The sequence below is a fragment of the Macaca nemestrina genome, chromosome 17 (assembly GCF_043159975.1).
Source record: "Macaca nemestrina isolate mMacNem1 chromosome 17, mMacNem.hap1, whole genome shotgun sequence".
Lineage (NCBI taxonomy): Eukaryota > Metazoa > Chordata > Mammalia > Primates > Cercopithecidae > Macaca > Macaca nemestrina.
The window spans coordinates 1758717-1782922 of NC_092141.1; the positions used below are offsets into that span (position 1 = coordinate 1758717).

Consider the following 24206-nt stretch of genomic DNA (forward strand, 5'->3'; position numbering starts at 1 on the left):
CAGAACAGGGAAGTGGATAGGGGAACAGACCTTTCCAGAGGGAGAGGCTGGCATAGGAAGGGCGTGGGCGTGTGCTGGCACCGACAGCCCCATAGGCAGGGGCCTTCCCCTCGGCACCCTTCTGTCTCCCCACAGCTTCCCCCGCCCCGGAAAGGCTAGCAAGCCCTCCTTCCTTCCTCCAGGAAGCACATCTATCCAGGGCAGGCTCATCCCCAGCGGCCACACAATGGCCCTTATCAGCCGTGGAGCCAGGCGTAGACCCAGTGCACACCAGGTCTCACTCATTTCCTGTTTCCACCCAGTGGGTCGGGGTGGACCCAGAGCGGCCATATCCTGACTGGGGCCCAGAAGACGGAGAGCACCCCCGCTTCCCCTTTCCGCCTCTCAATCACTGCTGGGCTCACCCCTCCCTCACAGGAGGCAGGGTGTGTGGGGGCCTCAGTTCACCACGGGGGAGGTGAGCATGTGGGGGGACCCCTGGGTCAAGCCCCAGGGCTGCATTAATCTGAACGGGGAGGCGGGTCTAGCGCGATCTACTTTTTGCAATGGTTCTCCCACAATAATCTTGAGAATAGGGACATCATCTGTATTTTCAGACTACTGAGACCGCTCTGCGGGTGGGTTCAGATCCCTTTCCTGTTCCTGGTCCTGCAGGAAACCACAGGTGCCTGGAACTTTGAAGAGACTGCACCACTTCTCTGAGCCTTGGCTTTGCTGTCTGCCCAACGAAGGGTGCCAGACGGCAACCCTCCCGATGGCTGTGTGTGTGAGAAGGAACAGGCGGGCAGGTGAGGGCTTTGGAGGTCCCTAGGTGTATGTGCTGGGGGCAGGCATAGATTACCGTGGGGGAAAATTCAGCAAGAAGGGTGTGAGAAGTGGGGCAGAAAGAGAAGATGGTGACATTCTGGACCGGTTAACGCAGGAAGAAGGCTCCACACCCAGGGTATGCGGGGCAGCGGGTCAGGAGGGATGAACGAGAGCTCATTCGACTTAGCAGAGTCCATGAAGCCGCCACTGGCATAGACGGCATGCTCCACCTGGTTAGCGCCCCAGAGGCTCACCATTCTGGAACCTCATCCTAGCCCCAATCCTGGCCACTTCTGCAAATCTCAGACACAGAAGTCTAGTTGGGATCCCAGGGCCCCTGTTCCTGGAGTCTACAGCGAGTCCCAGGCCCACCACTGTACCCCCCACCCCCCAATCATCAGTCACACACAAGTGTAAAAGCCACGCTTCTAATTACCCCTGCACAATGTAACAGTCACAAAACAGCCAGCCATGGCCTGCCGGAAGTCAGGGGACAGTTCTTCATACAGAGGCTTGAGGGGGAGAGTAAGCAACACAGAGCAGCTGGAGTGACCCTCAGTCTCAGGACACAGGATGGCAGGACAAGCACTGAGCAGGCTCCCAGAGGTGTCTTCTTCTGGGAAAAGGGCTGCCGAGTGACCACGGCAGGAGGCAAGTGGTGGATGTGGGGACAGACCATGTCCACAAAGCCTCTAGAGAGTGCTCTCTGAAGACCCCCAGGGCCAGATCCTCCAAAATGTCTTGAGCTGGTTCTCCCTTCTGCCTGCCCCCACTTTGAGGTCCTGGGGGGTCCAGAGGGGGGCTGTCGTCAATGACTCTTGACAAGGGTGGTGCATATGCACCTAACCTGACGAGGACCACCCTGGAAAACTCTGTGGCCACAGCTCCTTGACCACCTGTCACCCCTTCCTCAGCCGGCAGGGCGGAGGCATGGGACTCAAGCTACCAGCAGAAGCGAACCTAGATCCTTCCCAGTTCTCTCTGTTCAGGCTCTGGAACTTCCTGGGTCAGACTCCACGCCGTGGGTAGAGAGGAAGGTTGTGCTGGCCGAAGGACCCTCATCAGCCTCCTCACAACCATGACGTAAGAGCCTGGCCAGAGGGGTCAGACTGCTTTTGCTGAGAGCAGGAATCCAGACCCTCTGTTCACTCCTCCCGGGACAAGCTATGAGATGCCAAGACTCCTGGAAACCAGCACTGCTTGCACCAGTCTATGTAGCCTGTACGAATGTGAGCATCTCCCCGCCCAGACAGCCTGAGGCCCAGGACGGCACGACAAGAATGCAGGCCTGTGCCAAATGGGGCATGTGCCTGGCGGGACTACTTGGGCTAGACTAGAAGAGGGGGTAGGAATCCAGAAATAAGACGCAGAACTGTCCCCAGGTCTTCGCTGTTGATGCACTAGCTGGTTTCACTCACATCTCAGCAACAAAAACCTGTATTTAAGTGGCTAATTCCAGAGATGAGTAGTGGAGAGAGCAAAGGAGTCTGGCTAGAGCTCACTCTGGGAGGCGTATGCGGAGGACACTTGGCTGTCTCTTCAGGGGGTCAGGCTGGGCCCCCAGCACTCCTGGCAGTCGAAAGGCAGAGCTGGCTGCCAGCTCTGGCCGCCTCCTGGGATTCACTCCCATCCTGGCTCAGATCTGTGGCTGTGCTTCACCCAGTGGGTCCTCCCTCAAGGAGCCAGGCGGGATCTGCAGGGGTAAAGCAGGTGGTGGAAGTGGAGAGTGGGCCTTCCTCTGCTTTCCATCACCCCATTCCTCCACTGCAGCGGCTCCTCACGTACAGGCTGGCCCCAGGCCTGGGCCTCAGGGAACCGACGATGGGCTCAAGCCCTCCCGCTCCCGCTTCCCTCACCAGCATCACTTACCTGGAAGGGTCTGCTTATCCCCACCACAGAACGCAGACTGTTGCTGTAGTAACAGAGGAGAAACTCATCTTCAGTTGCAGGGATATTGCTGATGTCGATGTAAACCTGGAGGGGGAGGGGGATGGACAGGACTGGGGTCAGTTCCAGGGCTCTGGGCTCCACCCAGCTCGGAGTGACAAGTTATCCAGCACCCTGTTCCTCCCATGAGACAGGAGTGCTGAGGCGGAGCCCAGCTCGGAGTGACAAGTTATCCAGCACCCTGTTCCTTCCAGGAGACAGGAGTGCTGAGGCAGGCCCGCCTGCTGGTGACGTACCTGGTTCAGGTTGTCGCTGCAGGAGACCTGGCTGTCCCCAACCCAGGCGTAGGACACGTAGTCATTAATGTCCCGCAGCCCCACCTGTGAGGGGGAGTCAGGCCATCAGTGGTCAGGGAGGACATGGGATGCTAGGCAAGTCCTAAGGAGAAGAGTCTCACCGCTGGGCCTGGCTACTGTACTGTACGCCTCCCCGCTGCCCTTCCCTGCCAGCCCTTAGCTACAGAAGAACCGCTGGGGTGGACGAGGGTGTTTGTCAGCATCTGCCCAGCTCCCAGGAGCCCTCGGGAAGGACGAACTGGGGGCCGTTGCTGATGGACTCCCTGCCTTGCCACCACATCACCTTGTACAGTCCAATCCAGTCCCACGGGCTGCTGGGGAAGTCCAAGGTTGACGAGTAGCTGACCATCATGTCATTCTCCACGGTCCACAGGTCCTCGGGCATCAGGACAATCAGCGGAGCAGACACCAATGGCTTCAGCTAGACACGGGGGTGGGAGGGGCTGAATCATTCCCTCCTCTGAGGCCAAGTGTTCCTCACTGTGCCCTTCCAACATAGCGGGGAAGGTGGGGCACCCAGAGGGGGTGGGCACAGGACTCCGCTGGGCTGCTCCAGCGGGCTTTGGCTGGCCAGCAGGAAAGAGGGCCATACACCAGTCAGGAGGGTGGCCGGCCCTGTCAGGGAATGGCGGGGGTAGGAATGGCAGAGAGCAGAGGCTCGGCTGAGAGGCTTAAGGAGGTGGCCAGGCAGCTGCTGTCAGGCCTCCTGGGTATCTGACCCAAAGCCCCACATGGGGGCTGCTCTGGTGAGAACAGCTGTGAATGTGCAAGAACACAACAGAGAAACCAGTGTGGGCCGGGCATGGTGGCTCACGCCCATAATCCCAACAGTTTGGGAGGATCACTTGAGCCCAGGAGCTCGAGACCAGCCTGGGCAACATGGTGAAACCCTGCGTCTACAAACAATACAAAACGTAGCCAGGCGTGGTGGCACCTGCAGTCCCGTTACCAGGGAGGCTGAGGTGGAAGGATCGATCACTTGAGCCCAGGAGGTGGAGGCTGCAGTGAGCTGTGATGCCACCACTGTATTCCAACCTGGACGGCAGAACGAGAGACACGCACGCACGCACGCACACGCACACGCACACACACGCACACGCACACGCACGCCGGTAAACCTGTATGAACATGTGAAGGCTGACAGGCAGCAGCCTGAAGGAGGCCAGCACCTTGGTCGTTTAGACAGCAAGATACAAGGACGCAGGGGTGGAGGGAGCTCCCATTGCAACTTGATCCAGATAGGTTTAGGACAAATAAAAGAAGTCCTACTTCTCACATTGGGTAATAAGCCTAATGGAACTCATTAGCCCCAAGGGAGAATACCCAAAGGAAATGGAAACCTTTTCACAAAGGGTTTGAACACGTTTTTGACAGAGCCACCAACGGCTCCTAAGAGGAGCTGGGATATCTGACCTGGCAGGAAAGGCAATCATGGCCTCCACAGGTCTCCCCTGGGGGACTGGCTGACATTCGAATCCAGGGATGGAGGGCCTGGGGATGTGGCCAGCATAGCTACTCCTCTGGCAAGTATCAGGCAGCCTGGAAGTTCACCTCCAAGTCGAAAGTGCCGGTGACAGGCTTATGGTCGCTGATGCTGTACACCATGTGGCTGCTGTAGCTCCTCAGAGACAGGGAGAAGTCTGGGGCCGGCAGTCTGGGAGTGTCGGGGCCAGCCTGGGGCTGCCGTTTCAGCCTCCACAGGATGCGATCGGTCCACGCAGGCTTGCGTTTTTTCTCACTGCGGGGGCAGGAGGCAGAAAGAGGAGGGATGGGGAGAGAAGAAAGGTTGGCATAAGAGCAGCAAGGAGCCCACGAGAGCTTGCTGGAGCCCCAAACTCCAGCACCCACTGGCAGCCACAGACCCCAGGCCAGAGCCGGAGGGAGCATGGCAGCAGGCAGGAAGGTGCCCAACAGAATCCAAGGTATGCCGGCCCTTGTCAGACTTAGCCAGGACCCTCTGTATGTTCAGCTTATGTTTTTAGGGTCAGATTGTGACTCAAACATTTCATTTCATTTGCTCTTTTTTGAGCAAATGCAGCAGTGGATCAAAGCAGCTGACGTCTGGGATTCTGAGACTGGACAGACCTGAGCTTGAATCTGACTGCCCTGCATACTAGAAGGATACCTCAGGAAAGGGAAGGGAAGCACGTAGGAAATGCTTACCAGACGATGCCTGTGATCTGGACTGTTACCATACCTTTTTTTTTTTTTTTTTTTTTTTAAAGAGACAAGGTCTTGCTGTGTCATCCAGGCTGGAGTGCAGTGGTGCCATCCCAGCTTACTGTAGCCTCAAACTACTGGGCTCAAGCAATACACCTCACCCTCCTGAGTGGCTGGGACTCTAGGTGCGTGGCACCATGCCTAGCGAATTTTTAAACAGTTTTTTGTAAACACAGTGTGTTTCCCAGGCTAGTTTTGAACTGCTGGCCTCAAATGATCTTCCCATCTCAGCCTTCCAAAACGTTGGGATTAGAAGGCATGGGCCACTGTGCCTGGGTATATCATGCTCTCTTTACAAGTAGAGACACAGACTGAGCTCAGAAGGGAAGCACCTTTCCCAAAGTCACAAGCTATTAACTGGTGGAGTCAGGATACAGGGCCAGCCAGCACGACTACAGAGCACGTGCTCTTTTTTTTTTTTTTTTTTTTGAGACGGAGTCTCGCTCTGTCGCCCAGGCTGGAGTGCAGTGGCCGGATCTCAGCTCACTGCAAGCTCCGCCTCCCGGGTTCACGCCATTCTCCTGCCTCAGCCTCCCGAGTAGCTGGGACTACAGGTGCCCACCACCTCGCCCGGCTAGTTTTTTGTATTTTTTAGTAGAGACGGGGTTTCACTGTGTTAGCCAGGATGGTCTCGATCTCCTGACCTCGTGATCCGCCCGTCTCGGCCTCCCAAAGTGCTGGGATTACAGGCTTGAGCCACCGCGCCCGGCCGAGCATGTGCTCTTAACCACCAAACTAACCTCTTCAGGCCTCAGCTTCCTCGTCTGCCAATGGAGGGAGTAACAGTAGTTGCTGCAAAGGGTTGCTGAGATGACTAAATGAGATCAAGTACATAAAATGTTTAGCACACTGGTTGGTGCAAAATGAGCTCCCCATGCACACTGGCCTTTATGATTTCCTCTTAAGAGTCGACTGAGGCCGGGTGTGGTGGCTCACGCCTGTAATCCCACCACTTTGGGAGGCTGAGGCAGGCGGATCATGAGGTCAGGAGATCGAGACCATCCTGGCCAACATGGTGAAACGCTGTCTCTACTAAAAGTACAAACATTAGCCAGGCATGGTGGCGGGTGCCTGTAATCCCAGCTACTCGGGAGGCTGAGGCAGGAGAATCGCTTGAACCTGGGAGGTGGAGGTTGCAGTGAGCCGAGATCGCAGCACTGCACTCCAGCCTGAGCAACAGAGCGAGACTCTGTCTCCAAATAAAAGAAAAGTTGACTGAGAGACCTCCCACCGGGGTTTGGAAGAGGTCATACAGCTCTGGAGACAAAATGCATTCCTCCTCTAGGTAACTGAAGTTGACCAAAGAAAAGTCTCTGACCCGTAATCCAGCCTTCCCAAGCGACTACTGGGGCAGTTTCAGCTTGGCCCGGTAGCCCTGAGTTCTGGAGGTGGGCTGCGTGTGTGGTAGGGGGAGCAGGACAGCTGCTGTTTCTGGGTTCCTCCCCCTTGGTGGACAATCCCCTTTCTTGAATGAGCCCAGAATAAAACAGCCTGATTGGGTCAATCAATAAATCTGTAGACAGGGTCTCACATGTCACCTCATCTACTGATCTATCCACAGGGCCTCACTGTGTTGCCCAGGCTGAGTGCGGGGGCACAATCCTAACTCACTGCAGCTTCACACGCCTGTGCTTCAAGCAACCCTCCCAGCTCCGCCTCCTGACCAGCTGGGACCACAGGCGTGTGCCAGGGCACCTGGCTATTTTAGAACCTTTAAGGTGTCTTCACTGCCTCCAGAATAAAGTTTAAGTCCCCAAGTGGGGCTTTCAAGGGGCTCAGGAGTCTGACCACCCCCATCCTTCATCTCACACCACTTCCCCACACCCACTCCACCTTGCTGACTTTCTCAAGCCTCTGGACCTTTGCTTTTGTGGTACTTGCTGCCTGGAACACCGTTCTTCACCAGGGAGAGGCCTCTGCCAAAGCCATCCCGGACCTCATCTTTTTGCTTTTGAAGCATTTTATACCAGTATTATACGATTACACTATATTGCAATTTTCTGTTTCCCACTCAGCACGTCACTTAGTGTGTGAGCCCTGAAGGCAAGGACTTGGCTGTTGGAGTGTCCTGTGTATCCCCAGCATTCACACAGATCCTGGCACACAGGTACTCAATAACCAGGTACACTTACTAAAAACCCAAGCTCAAGCTTGTCCCTCAAAAATGCCCATCTAATGTTTACAGCTCCATATACTCGCAATCAGTTGGAAACACTATTGTTGTCTCCTCTTTTATTCAACTACAATTTTTTTTTTTTTTTTTTGAGACGGAGTCTCACTCTGTCACCCAGACTGGAGTGCAGTGGCGCACTCACTGCAACCTCTGCCTCCCGGATTCAAGTGATTCTCCTGTCTCAGCCTCCCAAGTATCTGGGATTACAGGCATGCACCACCACGCCCGGCTAATTTTTGTATTTTTAGTAAACTGGGTTTCACCATGCTGGCCAGGCTGGTATTGAACTCCTGACGTCATGATCCGCCCACCTTGGCCTCCCAAAGTGCTGGGATGACAGGCATGCGCCACCGCGCCCGGCCATGCGCAACTATGGCATTTCACCATGTTGGTCAGGCTGGTCTCCGACTCTGGTCTTCAGGTGATCCATCCACCATGGCCTCCCAAAGTGTGGGGATGACAGGCGTAGGCCACCGCGCCCGGCCTATTCAACTGCTATTTTATATAAATGTTCCCAATGTACTGCTGTCCCTTCAACAGTAAGAGTTAAGTACTCTAGCAACTGAGGAGACTGGCGTCGTGGTGAGCTCAGCCTTTAGAATCAGGGACCAGTTGGGGGAAGATTCTGTCCTGTTAATTAAGAGCTGTATGCCCCTGGGCAAGTGACTTCATTTCTTTAAGCCTCAGTTTCTTCAACTGTTCAGATGGGGTGATAACAGTACTTACTTCAAAGAGCAACAACGAAATTAAAGGGTGTCAAGGGAGTGGTCGAGAAGCGGGAACTCTGACTAACCCTGGTCTGCTTGTTGGATCCTTGGGTCGTTTCCAACCTTTCACTCTTCTAAGGAGTGTTCAGAGGGCACTGGAATGTGGTATTCCCATCCCAGAGACTACAGACACTGCGTCCCTCAATCTGCCTTGGACACCAGGTGCCTAGCAATGCTTCCAACTTGGTAATGGGGCTGGGTGTGGTGGCTCATGCCTGTAATCCTAGCACTTTGGGAGGCTGAGACAGGCGGATCACAAGGTCAGGAGTTCAAGACCAGCCTGGCCAACATGGTGAAACCCCATCTCTACTAAACACACACACACACACACACACTAGCTGGGTGTGGTGGCGGGCGCCTGTAATCCCAGCTACACGGGAGGCTGAAGCAGGAGAATCGCTTGAACCTGGGAAGCGGTTTCAGTGAGCCGAGATTGCACTGTTGCATTCTAGCCTGGGCAACAGAGCAAGGCTCTGTCTCAAAAAAACAAAACAAAACAAAACAAAAATTGGCCGGGCACAGTGGCTCACGCCTGTAGTCCCAGCACTTTGGGAGGCTGAGGCGGGTGGATCACAAGATCACGAGTTCGAGACCAGCCTGGACAACATGGCGAAACCCCCATCTCTACTGAAAATACAAAAAAAAATTAGCTGGGCGTGGCGGCGTAACTCCAGCTACTCAGGAGGCTGAGACATGAGAATTCCTTGAACCTGGGAAGCGGAGGTTTCAGTGAGCCAAGATCGCACTGTTGAATTTCAGCCTGGGAAACAGGGCAAGACTCCCTCTCGAAAACAAACAAAGGGCCGGGCATGGTGGCTGACTCCTGTAATCCCAGCACTTTGGGAGGCCGAGGCGGGCGGATCACGTCCGGAGATCGAAACCATCCTGGCTAGCACGGTGAAACCGCATCTCTACTAAAAATACAAAAATTAGCTGGGCGTGGTAGCGGGCGCCTATAGTCCCAGATACTCAGGAGGCTGACGCAGGAGAACGGCGTGAACCCAGGAAGCGGAGCTTGCAGTGAGCTGAAATCTCACCACTGCACTCCAGCCTGGGCAACGGAGCGAGACTCCGTCTCAAACAAACAAAAAAACTGGGTAATGAACCACACGAATGCACCTTCTTTTTTTTTTTTTTTTTTGAGACGGAGTCTCACTCTGTCACCCAGGCTGGAGTGCAGTGGTGAGATTTCAGCTCATTGCAAGCTCCGCCTCCCAGGTTTACGCCATTCTCCTGCCTCAGCCTCCCGAGTAGCTGGGACTACAGGCGCCCGCCACCTCGCCCGGGTAGTTTTTTTTTTGTATTTTTTAGTAGAGATGGGGTTTCACCGTGTTAGCCAGGATGGTCTCGATCTCCTGACCTCGTGATCCGCCCGCCTCGGCCTCCCAAACTGCTGGGATTACAGGCTTGAGCCGCCGCCGCGCCCGGCGGACATTCTTTCAAAGCATTCTCCCTCCCTTACTTCCCTGTGATGGTTGGGAGCCCACGTTTGCTGTCATGTAAGGATCCTCCCCAAGTCCTGACCACAGCCTGTCTTTCCTTCCTCCTCACGACTCTCAGCTCGCCCCCACCCTCCTTTCTTCCTTTTCCTTGCCATGGCCAGGCTGATCACTGGGGACCTGTATTGTTCATTCTTTTTTTTTTTTTTTTCTGGGACGGAGTCTCGCGGTGTTGCCCAGGCTGGAGTGCAGTGGCACGATCTCAGCTCACTGCAAGCTCCGCCTCCCGGGTTTAGGCCATTCTCCTGCCTCAGCTTCCTGGGTAGCTGGGACTACAGGCGCCCGCCACCACGCCCAGCTAATTTTTTGTATTTTTAGTAGATACGGGGTTTCACCGTGTTAGCCAGGATGGTCTCAATCTCCTGACCTCGTGATCCACCCCTCTCGGCCTCCCAAAGTGCTGGGATTACAGGCGTGAGCCACCGCACCTGGCCACGTGGTCTTTGAAAAGAATTTTGTAGGGGGAGGGGTCTCTCTATCATGGTGATACCCCACCTCCACTAAAAATACAAAAAATTAGCCAGGCATGGTGGCGGGTGCCTGGCTAATTTTTTGTATTTTTAGCAGAGATGGGGTATCACCAGCTATTCAGGAGGCTGAGGCAGGACAATCACTTGAACCCGGGAGGCAGAGGTTGCACCGAGCCAAGATCATGCCGTTACACTCCAGCCTGGGCAACAAGAGGGAAACTCTGTCTGGAAAAAATAAAACAGTTTGGGCTCATAGTGGCAACTGTAACAAAACTCCAGTGTAATCCGGGACTTTAGCAGGATTCCCACCCTGCCCTCAGCCCTTTCGCCCTCCCCTATAAGGGAGCTAGCCTCTCATTACATCTTGGCTTGGGAACACTGTAGTCGCTGGCCCAGCACACTCATGCTCGGTCACTTCATCAGACCGGCCCCTGCAGGTGCCTCTGGTAAGTGTGCTGTCTGACTGGAAAGCCTGCCCTCTGCTTTCTGCCAAACTCTGTGCTTCCTTCAAGATACTCTCCTGACAGGAAGTCTGACAGGCCTCTCCTAGCGTTAGCTGTCCGCCTCCTTAACATTTGCTCCAACCTTCTGCACGCAGTTCTGGAAACCTTCTACTGACTAACTCCCGGACTTGGTAACATATGCCAGGCACTGTGCTACTCCCAGGGATGGTCCTAAATCAGATCGTCTCTGCTCTCTGGGCCATCACAGTACAGTAAGAAAGGTACACTGTTGCTTAAAAGGTACAGTGTTGCTTAAAAGCAACACTGAGAGCATGGCGTGCGCGAGGCTGGGAGCGGCACAGGGCAGGAAAGGAACTCTCAGTGAGATGGGGGAAGGCGTCCTAGGAAAAGTGATGTCTCAACTGGGTTTTCAAGGATAAAATAACAGTTTCATTAGATAGGAATGTCTCTGCCCCAGGTGGGCTCAGGCCCTGCTCACTGCAGGAACTCCCAGCTGCCTCTGGACCCTGGCCCCAGCCAGGAGTATTTCAGTTACCATGTCCCCTGTTCTTGCCCGGACATTCTTGCATTTCCTGGGCTCCAGCCAAAGGGAAGTACTGAAGGCTCATGAGTCGACAGACACAGATATGAGTTCCAATCCTCATGCAGTGATGAAGTCTATTGCTCCTTACTTATATATTCTTTGAGACTCAGTTGCCTTCTGTGTAAACAGTCAATAGTGACACTGTCTACCTAAAGAGGACATGGTAAGAACTGACACAGGCAAAGCCTGGGTGCACGCCTGCCCGCCAATCACGGTGAGCTGTTATTTAGAAATAGGTGTGTGCCTCCTCCTTAGCAGGAGTCTGCCTTCCTCACCGTGCCATCCTTTTTGCTGTTGCTGGCAAGGATGACCATGAATCCTGACGCACAATGGGCTTGACGAAAGCACTGTGGGCTATAGATTCAGAGATCAGTCTGAGCCCCAGCTCTGCCACTCACTGGGTGAGCTCCCTGGGGAAGTCCTTGAACTTCTCCAAAGCTCACTACCCTTTTAGACCCTGTCAACTCCAGCCCAGACCCAGCTTTTCCAACAAACTTCAGTCTCCTGGAGACCTCTCTGGCACAGGGCTGGGAGAAGGGGCCACCTGGCCGTAGGGCCTGCCAGCACCTCTCTTCCTGCTGGCAAGTGTTTAAAGAGGAATTTTTTTTTTTTTTTTTTTTGAGACAGGGTTGCCCAGCTGGAGTGCAGTGGGTCAATCTCAGCTCACTGCAGCCTTTAACTCCTGGGCTCAAGTGATCCTCCTGCCTCAGCTTTCCTGAGTAGTTGGGACTACAGGCATATCCCACTCAGCTGATTTTTAAATTTTTGTAGAGATAGGGTCTAACCATGTTGCCCAGGTGGGTCTTGAACTCCTGGCTTCAAGCAACCTCTCCCCACCCAAGGCCCCAGCCTGTCCTTACAGCTCCCACCATGACTCTCGTTTCTAATGGATGGCTGCAGAGACTGGCAGTCTCCCTGCAGCTGTCGGTCTGGGCCGGTCAGCCTGTCGCAGCCTGGCCTCTTACCTCCTTTCCTGCCTGCTCTGTTGCCCAGGGTGGGTCCCGTCCCCAGCGTCCGCTGCCTCCTCTTGTCTGGACGGCCCTGCTCACAACCCTACCCTGTCTTGCTCCACACTGCTCAGTCAGCTCCCTCTTTCCCCCTTTCCTTGGCAAGGATATTTTGGCTTTGCTGTACCACTTCCAGAACCAAGCTTGAGTTCTACCTCTTGTCCTGCACTGGCTAAATCCCAAAGGCCTGGGCTGCCCTGCTGGCACCTCCCGCCTCCCTCACAGACACACTCCCGCTCGGAGAATGAACGAGCCGCTCCCGCTGGGACAAAGACCCTCATGACATGTAAGGGGCTCTTCCTTTCTTCAAAGAGATGAGGGTCCTTGCCCCAAACTGGGTCAGGGACATGTTGCCAGAAGTTCTTTCTCAGGTTTTGATGGTTACTTGGCCCCTTCTCAGCTTCTTATAAAGGTTTTTAGTAAATCTATGATGGGAAGACATGAATCTATTTATTTTATAATTATTTTTTTGAGACAGAGTCTTGCCTGTCACCCAGACTGGAGTGCAGTGGTGAGATCTCGGCTCACTGCAACCTCCGCCTCCCGGGTTCAAGCGATTCTCCTGCCTCAGCCTCTTGAGTAGCTGGGATTACAGGCGCACGCTACCATATCCGGCTAATTTTTGAAGTTTTAGTAGAGATGGGGTTTCACCATGTTGGTCAGGCTGGTCTGGAACTCCTGACCTTAAGTGATCCACCTGCCTTGGCCTCCCAAAGTGCTGGGATTACAGACGTGGGCTACCACGCCCAGCCGGCATGAATCTAAAAGTCACAATAGCAGTTCTCTCCCATGGTTACTCGGTGCCAGCCTTCTTCAATCCTCAGCCTCATGAGGTGTCTGCTGTGTCATCCACACTTTATAGATGACAAAACGAGGCCTGACACTTTGTCTAAAGTCAGACAGAGCTGTGCTTTTAACCACCAGACTCATGATCTCACTGATCCTGATGAAATTCTCTACCCACTACTTCACCTACTCACACAGAACCTGACCCACGTACGGGCTGGGGCAGGGGTCCTTAATACCAGTAACTGGTTGGCCCAAGCTTTCTGCCCTGTTTGGGGACCAGAAGGTCTGGGGTTTCCAGAAGCTGACGTGCAGTCCCTCCTAGGTCAGGAGGCGGCTGCTCCACCCTCTCCTCTAGTTCTACCTGTAACACCCCCACCCCCCACACACCTCTCCTGCCTTTGCCGGCACTGGCGTTACCTCCCACTCTCGCTGAGATCTGGGATGGCTCCCCCAGTCAGTGCCTCATGAAGTGGACAGGAGGCGCCACTCTGGAGAGGAGATGGCTACACGGCTTCCCGGCCCCTAACACTTCTATTCTGAGACAGTGCCCATGCCAGCAGGGCCAATGTAACCTGACTTCTTAGACCTTCTGGCCCCGCTTCCTCCTCACCTGGTGTCATAGTCGTTGGAGTTCCTATCAAACTTGTAGGTGGGTGGGAAGAGCAGGCGGCCCTCCTGGAACTCCCGGAGCAGTGGATCATGTTTCTTGGCAATGCTGAGCTGCAGACAAAGTCACAGTCCCCGTCTCCCTCTAGACTTGACCCAATGGCCCAGTACCACACTCCATTCAAGGGATCAGCACATGCCGTCACAAATGGGGCAAGAGTCAAGCAATGCCACTCCACTGCCCCACTGCCCCAGTGACTACTCACAGCCCACCCCCACCAGAGAGCAGGTGAATCCTTTCAGAAACATTACCAAGGCCTAGGGGAGGCAGCTGTCTGCCGTTTCCCAGTCCTTGGACTGCAGGGACCCGACTTGGAAATCCATCTCTAGTGGAGGTCACTAGCACACATGTGTCAGAGGGGAAGCTGGGGGAGCCAGGGTCCTCCAAAGGGTCATCTCACCCTCCGGGAGGGAAACGAGGCTGGGGATGGGAAAGACAGACGACAGGGATACGATGGGCTGATGCGTGGTGGCACCTGGTGCAAAGCCCTTCTGGTTCCCTATTCTTCTTCTTTTTTAAATAATTCATTTCATGCTCTGCATCTGGCTCCCTATTCTAAAGCACACCCAGGGGCTGTTACCCTGGCTCTTCTATGTGAAGATCAGGAACCGGCAGGCGTGGCTGCCTCACCCCTGGACGCGAAGCCCTGCTAGACAGCCTCCCCCACCAGACCTGGGCAAAGGAAAACAGCGGCGAGGGCATCTAGCAACAGTCTGCACAGCTCACATGGCTCCCACCGTGGGCCCAGATCACCCCCTGGGGCCCTCCCTTCACTTGATACCTGGTCCTTCTCCCACAGGCCACTGTAGCACCGATTTTTAATGGATTCCCGAACAAAGTGCAACCCAAAGTCCTCGATCCGAAAGTTCATGTCTCCAAACCAGATAATGAGGCTTCAGAAAAAAAGGAGGGCAGCCTGAGGATTTGTGATAAAGTCAGGGAAAGGAGATCACCAGGTGGCTCAGCCTGCTCAACCCAAGGGCTGCGGGGGCACAGAAAGCCCGAGGGGCAGGTGAGGCACCAGGGCACACGTGGGTCCTCTGGAACTGTTCTCATGGCTCCTAAACCACCATTCAAACCAAAGAGACCCACCAAAGAGCCTGCTCTGGCAAACACAGAGCGGGCTGTGGCCCTTGCTTCCTCTCCTCAACTGGTCACAAGGAAAGGCTGAGAAGCCCTCCTGGTGACCTCAGGAACCTCAAGGGCTTTGACCTGTTCCCAAGTGTTCAGGGTTTCTAGGCAGGACAGAGGGGCTGGAGGAAGGGGCCCCCAGGCAGGCAAAGCGAGGGGAGACAGCAGATGGGCACCAGGGAAGGGGCAGGGAGAGGGTGGGAGCCAGAACACTGACTGACACTGGCTGGGGAACCGTGACGGGGCAGAGGACGCTGGCTTGGGTTAGCGTGGGGCAGAGGGCGGGGAACAGTCTGCAGAACCAGGCTCACTCGTGATCCAGGATGTTGGGGATGTCTCGCCCCTCACAATTCTGCATCTCCAGGATCCGGTCAAAGTGCTCCAGCCGCTGGTAATTGTTGGAAATGTGGGGAGGCAGGTGGCAGTTGATGATGCTGACATAGTAGCCATAAAGCTTCAGGCAGATGTTGACCCCACCTTTGTTCCCCTGGTGGAGCAGGTCAACAGAAGAGTGGGAAGCTACTCTGGGTTGGACCACCCCTCTTTCCACATCCTAGACCTGAGGGGAGACAGTCTCACTTCCCCCAGGGTCTCCCATGGACAGCAACTAAGCTTCCCAGGGTGACGTCTCCATGCACAGAGCCCAGCTCGCGCACCTGGCCTCAGGGATAGCAAGCCCACTGTGAGGCAAAAGAACAAACATGCACTGGGCTGGACAGAGAACCAAGATTCCTTTCACTTCCTTTTTCTTTTGCCCAGCACCACAGTTCCCAGCCCTTCCCAGCTCAACACTCGGACAACAGCTCGCCCTTACCCAGTACCCAAACACCCTTCCCAGCTCATGACTCGGAGAACAGCTCGTCCTTACCCAGTACCCAAACAGGCCAGTGGGGGTGGATTTAGTCGACAGAATCTGGATATAGGGCAAATGCTGATACTTGGCAAAGACCAGTAAGAGAATCCCCTGCATACGGACATGGGAGACCTGCAGGAGAGAGAGGGTAAAGGTCGCTCATTAAACCACAGAGGCCAAGTGCATCCCTTCCAAGCCCCGTGCTAGGGACACTAGAGAGCCCTCAGCTACATGCAGTGTCCTGCCCCAGGGTCTACGATATCCCAGTTTGAATCTCAGAGTTTCAAGCCTTTCATTCTTCTCCTCAGCTGCCAAATGATACATGCTGGGGGCTGAGGTTTTAGATTCTGCTCCTAGGCCTGGGGGTGGTGGGGAGAGAAGATAAGGCTGCCAGGGCAGCCTGCCATGAGGAGAGCACCAACTCTTCAGTTACTGCCCCATGGATGCCTAGTCCTCTCTCAGAGATGCTATCCTGAGATCCTCTGGGTACCCTTAGGCTGCAACCCTGGGTTGCTAGGGCCTCAAAGAGGAAAGAGGACAGCAGCTAAGGATACTGGCTTTGAAGTTAGATCTGGATTCAAACCACGGCTCTGATTCTTAGTATATGACATTGAGGAAGTTTCTCAGTGTATTTTCTCATTGATAAAGCAGGAATCTATCTCATAGACGCTGTGGGGATTATCTGAAAGCTATTATTTTTTGGTTTAAGCATTTTTTTTTAAAATTTTTTAATTTTTTATTTTTTTTGAGACGGAGTCTCACTCTGTCACCCAGGCTGGAGTCCAGTGGCACGATCTCTTCTCACTGCAAGCTCCGCCTCCCGGGTTCACGCCATTCTTCTGCCTCAGCCTCCCGAGTAGCTGGGACTACAGGCGCCCACCACCACACCCGGCTAAGTTTTTGTATTTTTAATAGAGATGGGGTTTCACCGTGTTAGCCAGGATGGTCTCGATCTCCTGACCTCGTGATCCGCCCACCTCAGCCTCCCAAATTGCTAGGATCATAGGCGTGAGCCACTGCGCCAGGCCAAGCATTCTTAAAAGTAAAGGAAGGAACATGAGAGGTTTCCAGGGTGCTGGAAATGCTCTTCTTTATCCCCTTCCCTCCCTCCCTCCCTGGGAATGTTCTTTGTCCACCGTCTGCCCCCATTTCTCCCTCTTAGAGACATGATTTCGCTTTGTCTACCAGGCTGGAGTGTAGTGGTGCAATCACGGCTCGCTGCAGCCTTGACATCCTCGGCTCAGGCAATCCTCCCACCTCAGCCTCCTGAGTAGCTGGGACCACAGATGCGCACCACCATGCCCGGCTATTTTTGTTTGTTTTGTAGAGACAGGGTCTTGCCATGTTGCCCAGGGTGGTCTTGAACTCCTGGGTTCAAGCAATCTGCCTGCCTCTGTAATCCCAGTGTTGGGATTACCGGCGTGAGCCACCACGTCCAGTCTGCTCTTTATCTAGATGTGGCTGATGGTAACATGGGTATGTGTAAAAATCCATCAAAGTGTACACTGAATTTCTACATGTTTTTCTGTGTACATTATAGCTCAGTGAAAAGAAAATAAGAAAATGTTTTCCCCAAACCCCGTAACTATATACCGCGTGCAGCTGGGTGTCCATGAAGGCAATACCCAGGGAATGCCAGTGGGTAAGGACACAGGCTCACAGGCTGGGGAGCAGAGCGAACATCAGCTCAAGATGCCCACAGGCTGGGGAGAAGAGCGGACATCAGCTCAAGATGCCCATAGGCTGGGGAGAAGAGCGAACAGCAGCTCAAATGCCTCCTCTCTCATTTACTCCTGTCAACCCTGCAAGGAATCACTGTCCCTGTTTTGCAGATGAGGGACTAAGATTTAGGGAGGCTAAGGGACCAGGAGGGCTACCTGTATTGTAAAACAACAGCAAGGGGCTAGGACTGCCAAGATCCCTGCTATCTGCAGCTGCCAAAGGTGGGGTGGGAATGGGCCGCAGCCAGTAGCTCTCCCTCTCAGGTTCAGGCTGGCTACCACCAGCACCCGAGTCGCTGTTTCCGGAGAATGAAGTGTGGAGGCCAAGGAGGAAATCCCCGGGTGGGGAGCGTGTACTGGGGCCTTCCAGGAATTATGAAACTTGATCCTGTAGGCCACGAGCCCTAGCAGAGCGGAGTCAAAGCAGGGGGAACCTCAAACCCAGCACTGGGCAAGGGAGGCATGAGAACTTCAGGTTGGCCAGAGGTTGCTACAGACGTGTCCTCAAGCCGACCATCCTCCCCAGTCTTCTCTCTCTCCCACCCAAGCACACAGGACAACAGGGATGGAGGACGGGCTGGACCATGAGGGGCTGACTCCCAGGGTCAGGACTGAAGCAAGGGGACTGATAAAGACTCAGGAAAAGTTTCAGCTTAATCCCCACCCACAGAGCAGTTTTAGGCCACTGGGTTCCACCACAAAGACACTGGCTCACTTTGTGAAGGAGCAGCAGGAAAGTGGGGGTGGGGAGGGCGGGGTGGGGGCAGGACAGAGTCAGACTGGGAGAAAGGGTGGGGCTGTGGGAAAAGCAGGAGAGTTCTAGGGAAAGTTCTAGTTGGAGGAAATGAAGTAGGAGGAGCAAAGAAAGGACTAGCAGGAGGTGGCTGGGGGCCCTGGAGCAGTGGAAGGGGGTCAGCCCTTCTCAGTCTATAGCTGGCAAATGCACACCTAAGAAGAGGCTTACACGGAGCTCACCCATCCACCCTGATTGTTGGCTGGGGAAAGAAGGGCATCCGTTTTGGGTGCCAGGCCCTCAGGCTGGCCTCCCAATCTCAGCCGGCCACATGGGTAGAAAGAGCTGTGTCTCTGCCACAAGCTGAGCTAATTTCCTTGGCTCAATTCCATCCTACCAACCTCTGCCAGTCCGCCAAGAAGCAAGGAGGCCTGCAGTCTTGCGAAGGGAGTGGCGGGTGAGAGAGAAGTGGTTCTGTCCTCTGTAAGGATCTAGCTCCCCATCTACAGAAGGAGGCCTCTGGGCTTGATGTGGAGGGAACCAAGGACTCTCGCTGGCATTTTCTATCCGCAGGAGCTCTAAACCTTAGATTCTTTCCTCCCCATTCTGCTCCCCCTCCAAAGGATACACGGCTCTTGCCCCAGTACCCCCAGGCAAACTAGGCTGACTGAATTCATTCTGAAAAAGGAGTCATCCGGGAAAGGGGAAAGAGGGAATTCTGGTATTTTTTTTTTTTTTTTTTTTTGAGACAGAGTCTCGCTCTGTCGCCCAGGCTGGAGTGCAGTGGCCGGATCTCAGCTCACTGCAAGCTCCACCTCCCGGGTTCACGCCATTCTCCGGCCTCAGCCTCCCGAGTAGCTGGGACTACAGGCGCCTGCCACCTCGCCCGGCTAGTTTTTTGTATTTTTTAGTAGAGACGGGGTTTCACCGTATTAGCCAGGATGGTCTTGATCTCCTGACCTCGTGATCCACCCGTCTCGGCCTCCCAAAGTGCTGGGATTACAGGCTTGAGCCACCGCGCCCGGCCTGAATTCTGGTATTTCTAAGCAGCTGTACACCAGGTGCTGTGAATGGGAGGGTTTCATCCCTCAGGTGTGCAGGGCAGAAACAAGGTGAAGATCCAGCAACCTAGGGCCTTCCTGTGGACTTTCCTACGGTCTAAAGACACCGCAGAGTATACTGCTCCCTCAGACTAAGAACTTTTACCCACCACACCTGACTCCCCTCTCCTAACTTCTGGACCCTCAGAATCTGACGTGCACGTCCCGTACGACCTGAGGATACCCTATGACACCAGCAGGCTAGCCATGTCTAAGATCTGTCAGTCTTAGAGTTCACCAGCATAGCAATAAAGTATTAGTAGTTAAGAACTTGGGTGATAAAGTTTGAAAGACCTGGATCCAAATCCCAGATAGTGCATGTGACTTCTGAGCCATGGTTTTCTCTGTAAAATACCTCTATTTCTTTTTTTTTTTTTTTTTTTTTTTTTGAGACGGAGTCTCGCTCTGTCGCCCAGGCTGGAGTGCAGTGGCCGGATCTCCGCTCACTGCAAGCTCCGCCTCCCGGGTTCACGCCATTCTCCTGTCTCAGCCTCCTGAGTAGCTGGGACTACAGGCGCCCGCCACCTCGCCCGGCTAGTTTTTTGTATTTTTTAGTAGAGACGGGGTTTCACCGTGTTAGCCAGGATGGTCTCGATCTCCTGACCTAGTGATCCGCCCGTCTCGGCCTCCCAAAGTGCTGGGATTACAGGCTTGAGCCACCGCGCCCGGCCAAAATACCTCTATTTCAACACACTTGTTACGATTTTAAAATAACATATATAATATAAAGAGCTACTTATGATGTTTAACACCAAGTAAGCGCTTGATAAATGACAGCAGTATTATTACACTCAGAGACTTCAGGACGGGCATTTGAGTAGAGACTGGTGGCTGGGGCGGGGGCCAGTACCGAGGTGTTCACAAGCCCTGCTGCACCTCCCCTCAGAATCTTTCCAAGCTGAAACATATGCAGGTGTTAACCCAACCCCTGGAGACTCAGCTCAGCTCCACCTCCCTCAGAAAGGCGAAAGCAGGCAGGAGCCCCAGGGGTCCAGGTGCAAGTGAGGTTTAGCCCTTTAAACAAATGGGAAACAGCATGAAAGGCTAAGTAGGAGTAAGAGGAACACATCAGACCAAACAAGCGGGGTCAGTGCAGACGTGAAAACACAGTTGTCGATTGCCCACGAACTGGCAAGTTACCTTGACGAAGCTCAGAGGGGAAAGCACATCCATGAGGAAACTGCTCCATGAGTCATTAAAGGCAGCATCGGAAAGGAGGCTTATGATCCCAGAGTTCAGTTCCTGCAAACTGACCATGCCAGCTCAGAGGCTTGGCCCCTGGCCTCCAGGCTACTTCCCCTGCCACAGATATTTAACACCGTGTTCACAGACTTTCCAGCCCTGAGTTCTGACGGCCATGAGGTCTCCCTCCCCTGCCGGCTGATCTCCAGCCCCCTTTGCCGTTGCTGACCCAGGATCAGAAACATGGGACTGTCCCTGGAGCAGGCTGAAAGCTCCCGGCCTTCAGACTCCAAAGCGGAGGAGGGCAGGTCACAGTGGTTCCCACAGGGAAACCCGGGACTGGTCAGGGAAGGGCGAAGGAGCCTGCAGATACCTACCCAATGACATATATGTCAAGATTCAGGTTCTGGTTGTTCAGCTGAAGCAGGTCACTGAGATCTAGAGGGGGCGCTGCTGAGGCCACGTTCCAAGTCACGACATGTATGCTGTGGAAGGGAAGCAGAGGGAAGTCATGGAGGAAGGAGAGTAAGAGAGTGCACGGGGTCGGCCAGTCATGGAGGAAGGAGGATAAGAGAGTGCACAGGGTCGGCTGGGCACGTGGCTCACGCTTGTCATCCCAGCACTTTGGGAGGCCGAGGCGGGCAGATCACCTGGGGTCAGGAGTTCGAGACAAGCCTGGCCAACATGGTGAAACCCTGTCTCTACTAAAAGTACAAATATTAGCCCAGCATGGTGGCAGGCACCTGTAATCCCAGCTACTCAGGAGGCTGAGGCAGGAGAATCACTTGAACCTGGGAGGCGGAGGTTGCAGTGAGCCGAGATCGTGCCACTGCACTCCAGCCTGGGTGACAAAATGAGACTCTGTCTCAAAAGGAAAAAAAAAAAAAAAAAGATAGTGCATGGGGTCTAGGCCTGCTCATGTCACCACAATCCGCCACACTCATGATGGAAATGCGGGTTTCTGCGCTAGTGGAGGGAATGGGGATACTGAACCATCAGCTGTCTGTCCTCACCTTTCTCGGCTGAAGCAGGAAATCCCCACCCTGGACTGGGTCCTCCATGCAGGCTCACAGCCGCCCACACCTGGCAGCACTGGTGCTGCTGATATAGCAGAGTTGCCAAAGGGAGCCCAAGACTTTCAGGTCAGGCTAGGGAAGGGTTAGGGGGCTGAACTGCCAGGAATATATTAATTCCATCAGCTCCTCCAGCCACCCACACACCTCTGTGATCATCTAGGGCTCAGTCAGCAACTTCCCATCCCTACTTCTCACCCCAAGTGTTCCTAAGACCACCAGGAAGATCCTGGGGGTTCAGATTTGACCTTGTGATAGGCCTCAGCACTACAAGAGCAGAGGAATTTAAAAAATAAAAGAGATAACACCACCATATTCCCTTCCTCTCTCCTCCCTAGCAGATCCCAGGAAGAAACCAATTTTGCCAAGCACTTCAGAGAGCCTTTTTTTTTTTTTTGAGACAGTCTCACCCTGTTGCCCAGACTAGAGTGGAGTGGGACGATCTCGGCTCACTGCAGCCTCCGCTTCCCAGGTTCAAGCGATTCTCCCGCCTCAACCTCCCAAGTAGCTGGGATTACAGGTGTGTGCCACCACACCTGGATAATTTTTGTATTTTTAGTAGAGACAGGGTTTCACCATGTCGGCCAGGCTGGTCTTGAACTCCTGATCTCAGGTGATCTGCCCGTCTCAGCCTCTCAAAGTGCTGGGATTACAGGCCTGAGTCACCGCGCCCGGCCAAGGAGTTTTTAAGTAACAGGTTTCTTGATATCTCTCTTAAGAGTCAATGCTCTACGTCTGTGTAGGATTCCGTGAAAAATAAAAAGGACTCTCTCGGGAAAAGTCATCAGTTGGATAACATTTTCCACCTCAGCTTACAAGTCTTAGGGAAGCAAGAAAACTAGATCAGGGGCCTCAATGACAGGGGATCCAGTCAGAGGCTCAGAGGAAGGAGAGACCTACAGATGTCTTTACAAAACAGTCAGTCACAGCAGCTCTTCAAGAAGCCCCAGACTTGGCCGGGCGCGGTGGCTCAAGCCTGTAATCCCAGCACTTTGGGACGCCGAGGCGGGCGGATCACAAGGTCAGGAGATCGAGACCACGGTGAAACCCCGTCTCTACTAAAAATACAAAAAATTAGCCGGGCGCGGTGGCGGGCGCCTGTAGTCCCAGCTACTCAGGAGGCTGAGGCAGGAGAATGGCGTAAACCCGGGAGGCGGAGCTTGCAGTGAGCCGAGATCGCGCCACCGCACTCCAGCCTGGGCGACAGAGCGAGACTCCGTCTCAAAAAAAAAAAAAAACAAAAAAGAAACCCCAGACTGTGCGCTACGCAGAGCACGCAGGAGCTGCAGACCCTGCAGAGACCAGGAACAGCCTGGCCTGAGTCCTAGGCACACGATGAGGCGCACCTGCAGCAGCTGGAGATCTGGAATGGCAGAGGGTACAGGGGGACGGGAGAAAAGAGCAGATGACGCCAAAACATCTCTTCTCCAACAGACCCTGTTCTTAGAGGTCGACGTTCTCAAAGGCACTTCCAGAAATTCTTGGCCAGTTTAAAGCAACTTCCTGTCCCTCCCTGTTAGCATAAACAACACTGTACAGAAACCACCTGCCCAGGCACTCAGCCTGAGATCGTGTGCTTCATTTGTTTACGATCTCCCCCTGCTGTCCGACAGAGGCTTAAGGAACAAAAGATCTTTTGCTCAGAGACTTATTTTCTCAGACTCACTCTAAGAGGATGGAGAGCAAAAGTCCGGATTTCTTGTTCCCACTCTCAAATCCGACGATTAGCAGCAAATCCAGGCATCGTGACTTACACTAAGTGGGCGATTAGCCTTGTTCCCCGAGAAAGAGCAGGCAAGAGACCAGGCTAAGTCACTTCACTAAAGGATCTTATCTCAATCTGATTTCGGGTTCCCGGGGATCACCATGGGATCAGGCAGACCTCCTGATGTATGTGCTGATGAGAAGCAGGAACAAGATTTCTAACCTAGAGCTGAAAGGTGACGGCCTCGTTATGTCTTTAACCTCAAACAACCCAACACGGCTGTCCTCTCCACAAAGCAACCGGGACACCTGCTTGCGCCCCAGTGGGAACGAGCTTGGCAGCCTCGGCTTAGAGGGGGCGCGAGGCTCGGGCCCAACGCAGCCCACCTGACACAGGCGTGGGACAAGGTGGTAGCGCCCCTGAACCAAAGGCAGTCATGGAGGTCTGGTGCCTTGTCTCCCGGTCTGCGTCCACCCCCAGCCCGCAGCCCGAGGGGGTCGGCGGCAGCGATGCCCCGAGCAGGCCTCCTCTGCCGCCAGCGTCTCCTCACCTGAGCCTCCTGCCCTTCGGCCCGCTCAGCTTCCGCGAGCTCATGGCCGCCGTCGTCCCCGCGCGCTGGTCCGGCAGGTTCGCGTCTCCCGGCCAGCGGGTCCCGGCTAGAGTAGCCCTGCCGGCTGTCGCGGGCTGTTTTTCTTCCGGACTCCGACCTTCCGCCCCGGCTTCCGTCAGAGACGGGCCAGGGGCGCACGCCGGGCTCTGGGTGGTGCGGTTCGCAGGAGGAGGCGGGACTCTCCCACGAGCGCAAGGCTGCGAGAGGCTGAGCCAAGACGGGATCGCGGACGTCAGGGGGGGCGTGTCGGGCCTGTCATCAGCGCACGACGCCACAGTACCCCAGACGACGCGGGGTGCGCGGCCGCCGCCAGACCCGGCCCAGCCCGCGCCCGCCGTCCGCGGCTCCCAGCGTGCCCCGCGCCAGGGTCCGTTTTCCGGCGGAAGTTGTCGCTTCGCCGCCGCCTCCT

General features: G+C 54.6%; 1 protein-coding gene and 1 long non-coding RNA gene across 3 annotated transcripts; one reads left to right on the forward strand and one right to left on the reverse strand.

Annotated features, from left to right (window-relative positions):
• The first annotated feature begins 59 nt into the window (after nucleotides 1-59).
• Nucleotides 60-5269, forward strand: LOC139359415 (uncharacterized). Its single transcript, XR_011615311.1, has 2 exons — nucleotides 60-274; nucleotides 655-5269. It is a non-coding gene; the product is annotated as an uncharacterized lncRNA (long non-coding RNA).
• On the reverse strand, nucleotides 1222-24206 carry LOC105471610 (inositol polyphosphate-5-phosphatase K). Of its 2 annotated transcripts, XM_011724164.3 has the most exons (12): nucleotides 23738-24206; nucleotides 20787-20894; nucleotides 20368-20476; nucleotides 15689-15805; nucleotides 15132-15307; nucleotides 14471-14582; nucleotides 13633-13742; nucleotides 4602-4788; nucleotides 3334-3471; nucleotides 2991-3074; nucleotides 2677-2781; nucleotides 1222-2500 (listed from the first exon to the last, which is right to left on the reverse strand). In XM_011724164.3, exons 1-12 carry the CDS (start codon nucleotides 23779-23781, stop codon nucleotides 2444-2446), a joined length of 1347 nt encoding a protein of 448 aa, XP_011722466.2. In that variant the 5' UTR covers nucleotides 23782-24206; the 3' UTR covers nucleotides 1222-2443. The 2 variants fall into 2 exon arrangements, with proteins under 2 accessions (XP_011722466.2, XP_011722476.2); XM_011724174.3 differs by lacking the exon at nucleotides 23738-24206 and having other exon boundaries at nucleotides 20368-20469.

Bases quoted from the DNA above. Each gene is read 5' to 3' on its own strand.
- LOC105471610 (XM_011724164.3), bottom strand. From the start codon at position 23,781: ATGAGCTCGCGGAAGCTGAGCGGGCCGAAGGGCAGGAGGCTCAG. The intron at 15,308-15,688 runs GTAAGGACGAGC...CTGCTCCACCAG, and splicing joins CTGGCCTGTTTGGGTACTGG to GGGAACAAAGGTGGGGTCAA. The intron at 3,472-4,601 runs GTGAACTTCCAG...CCCCGTGTCTAG, and splicing joins CCGGCACTTTCGACTTGGAG to CTGAAGCCATTGGTGTCTGC.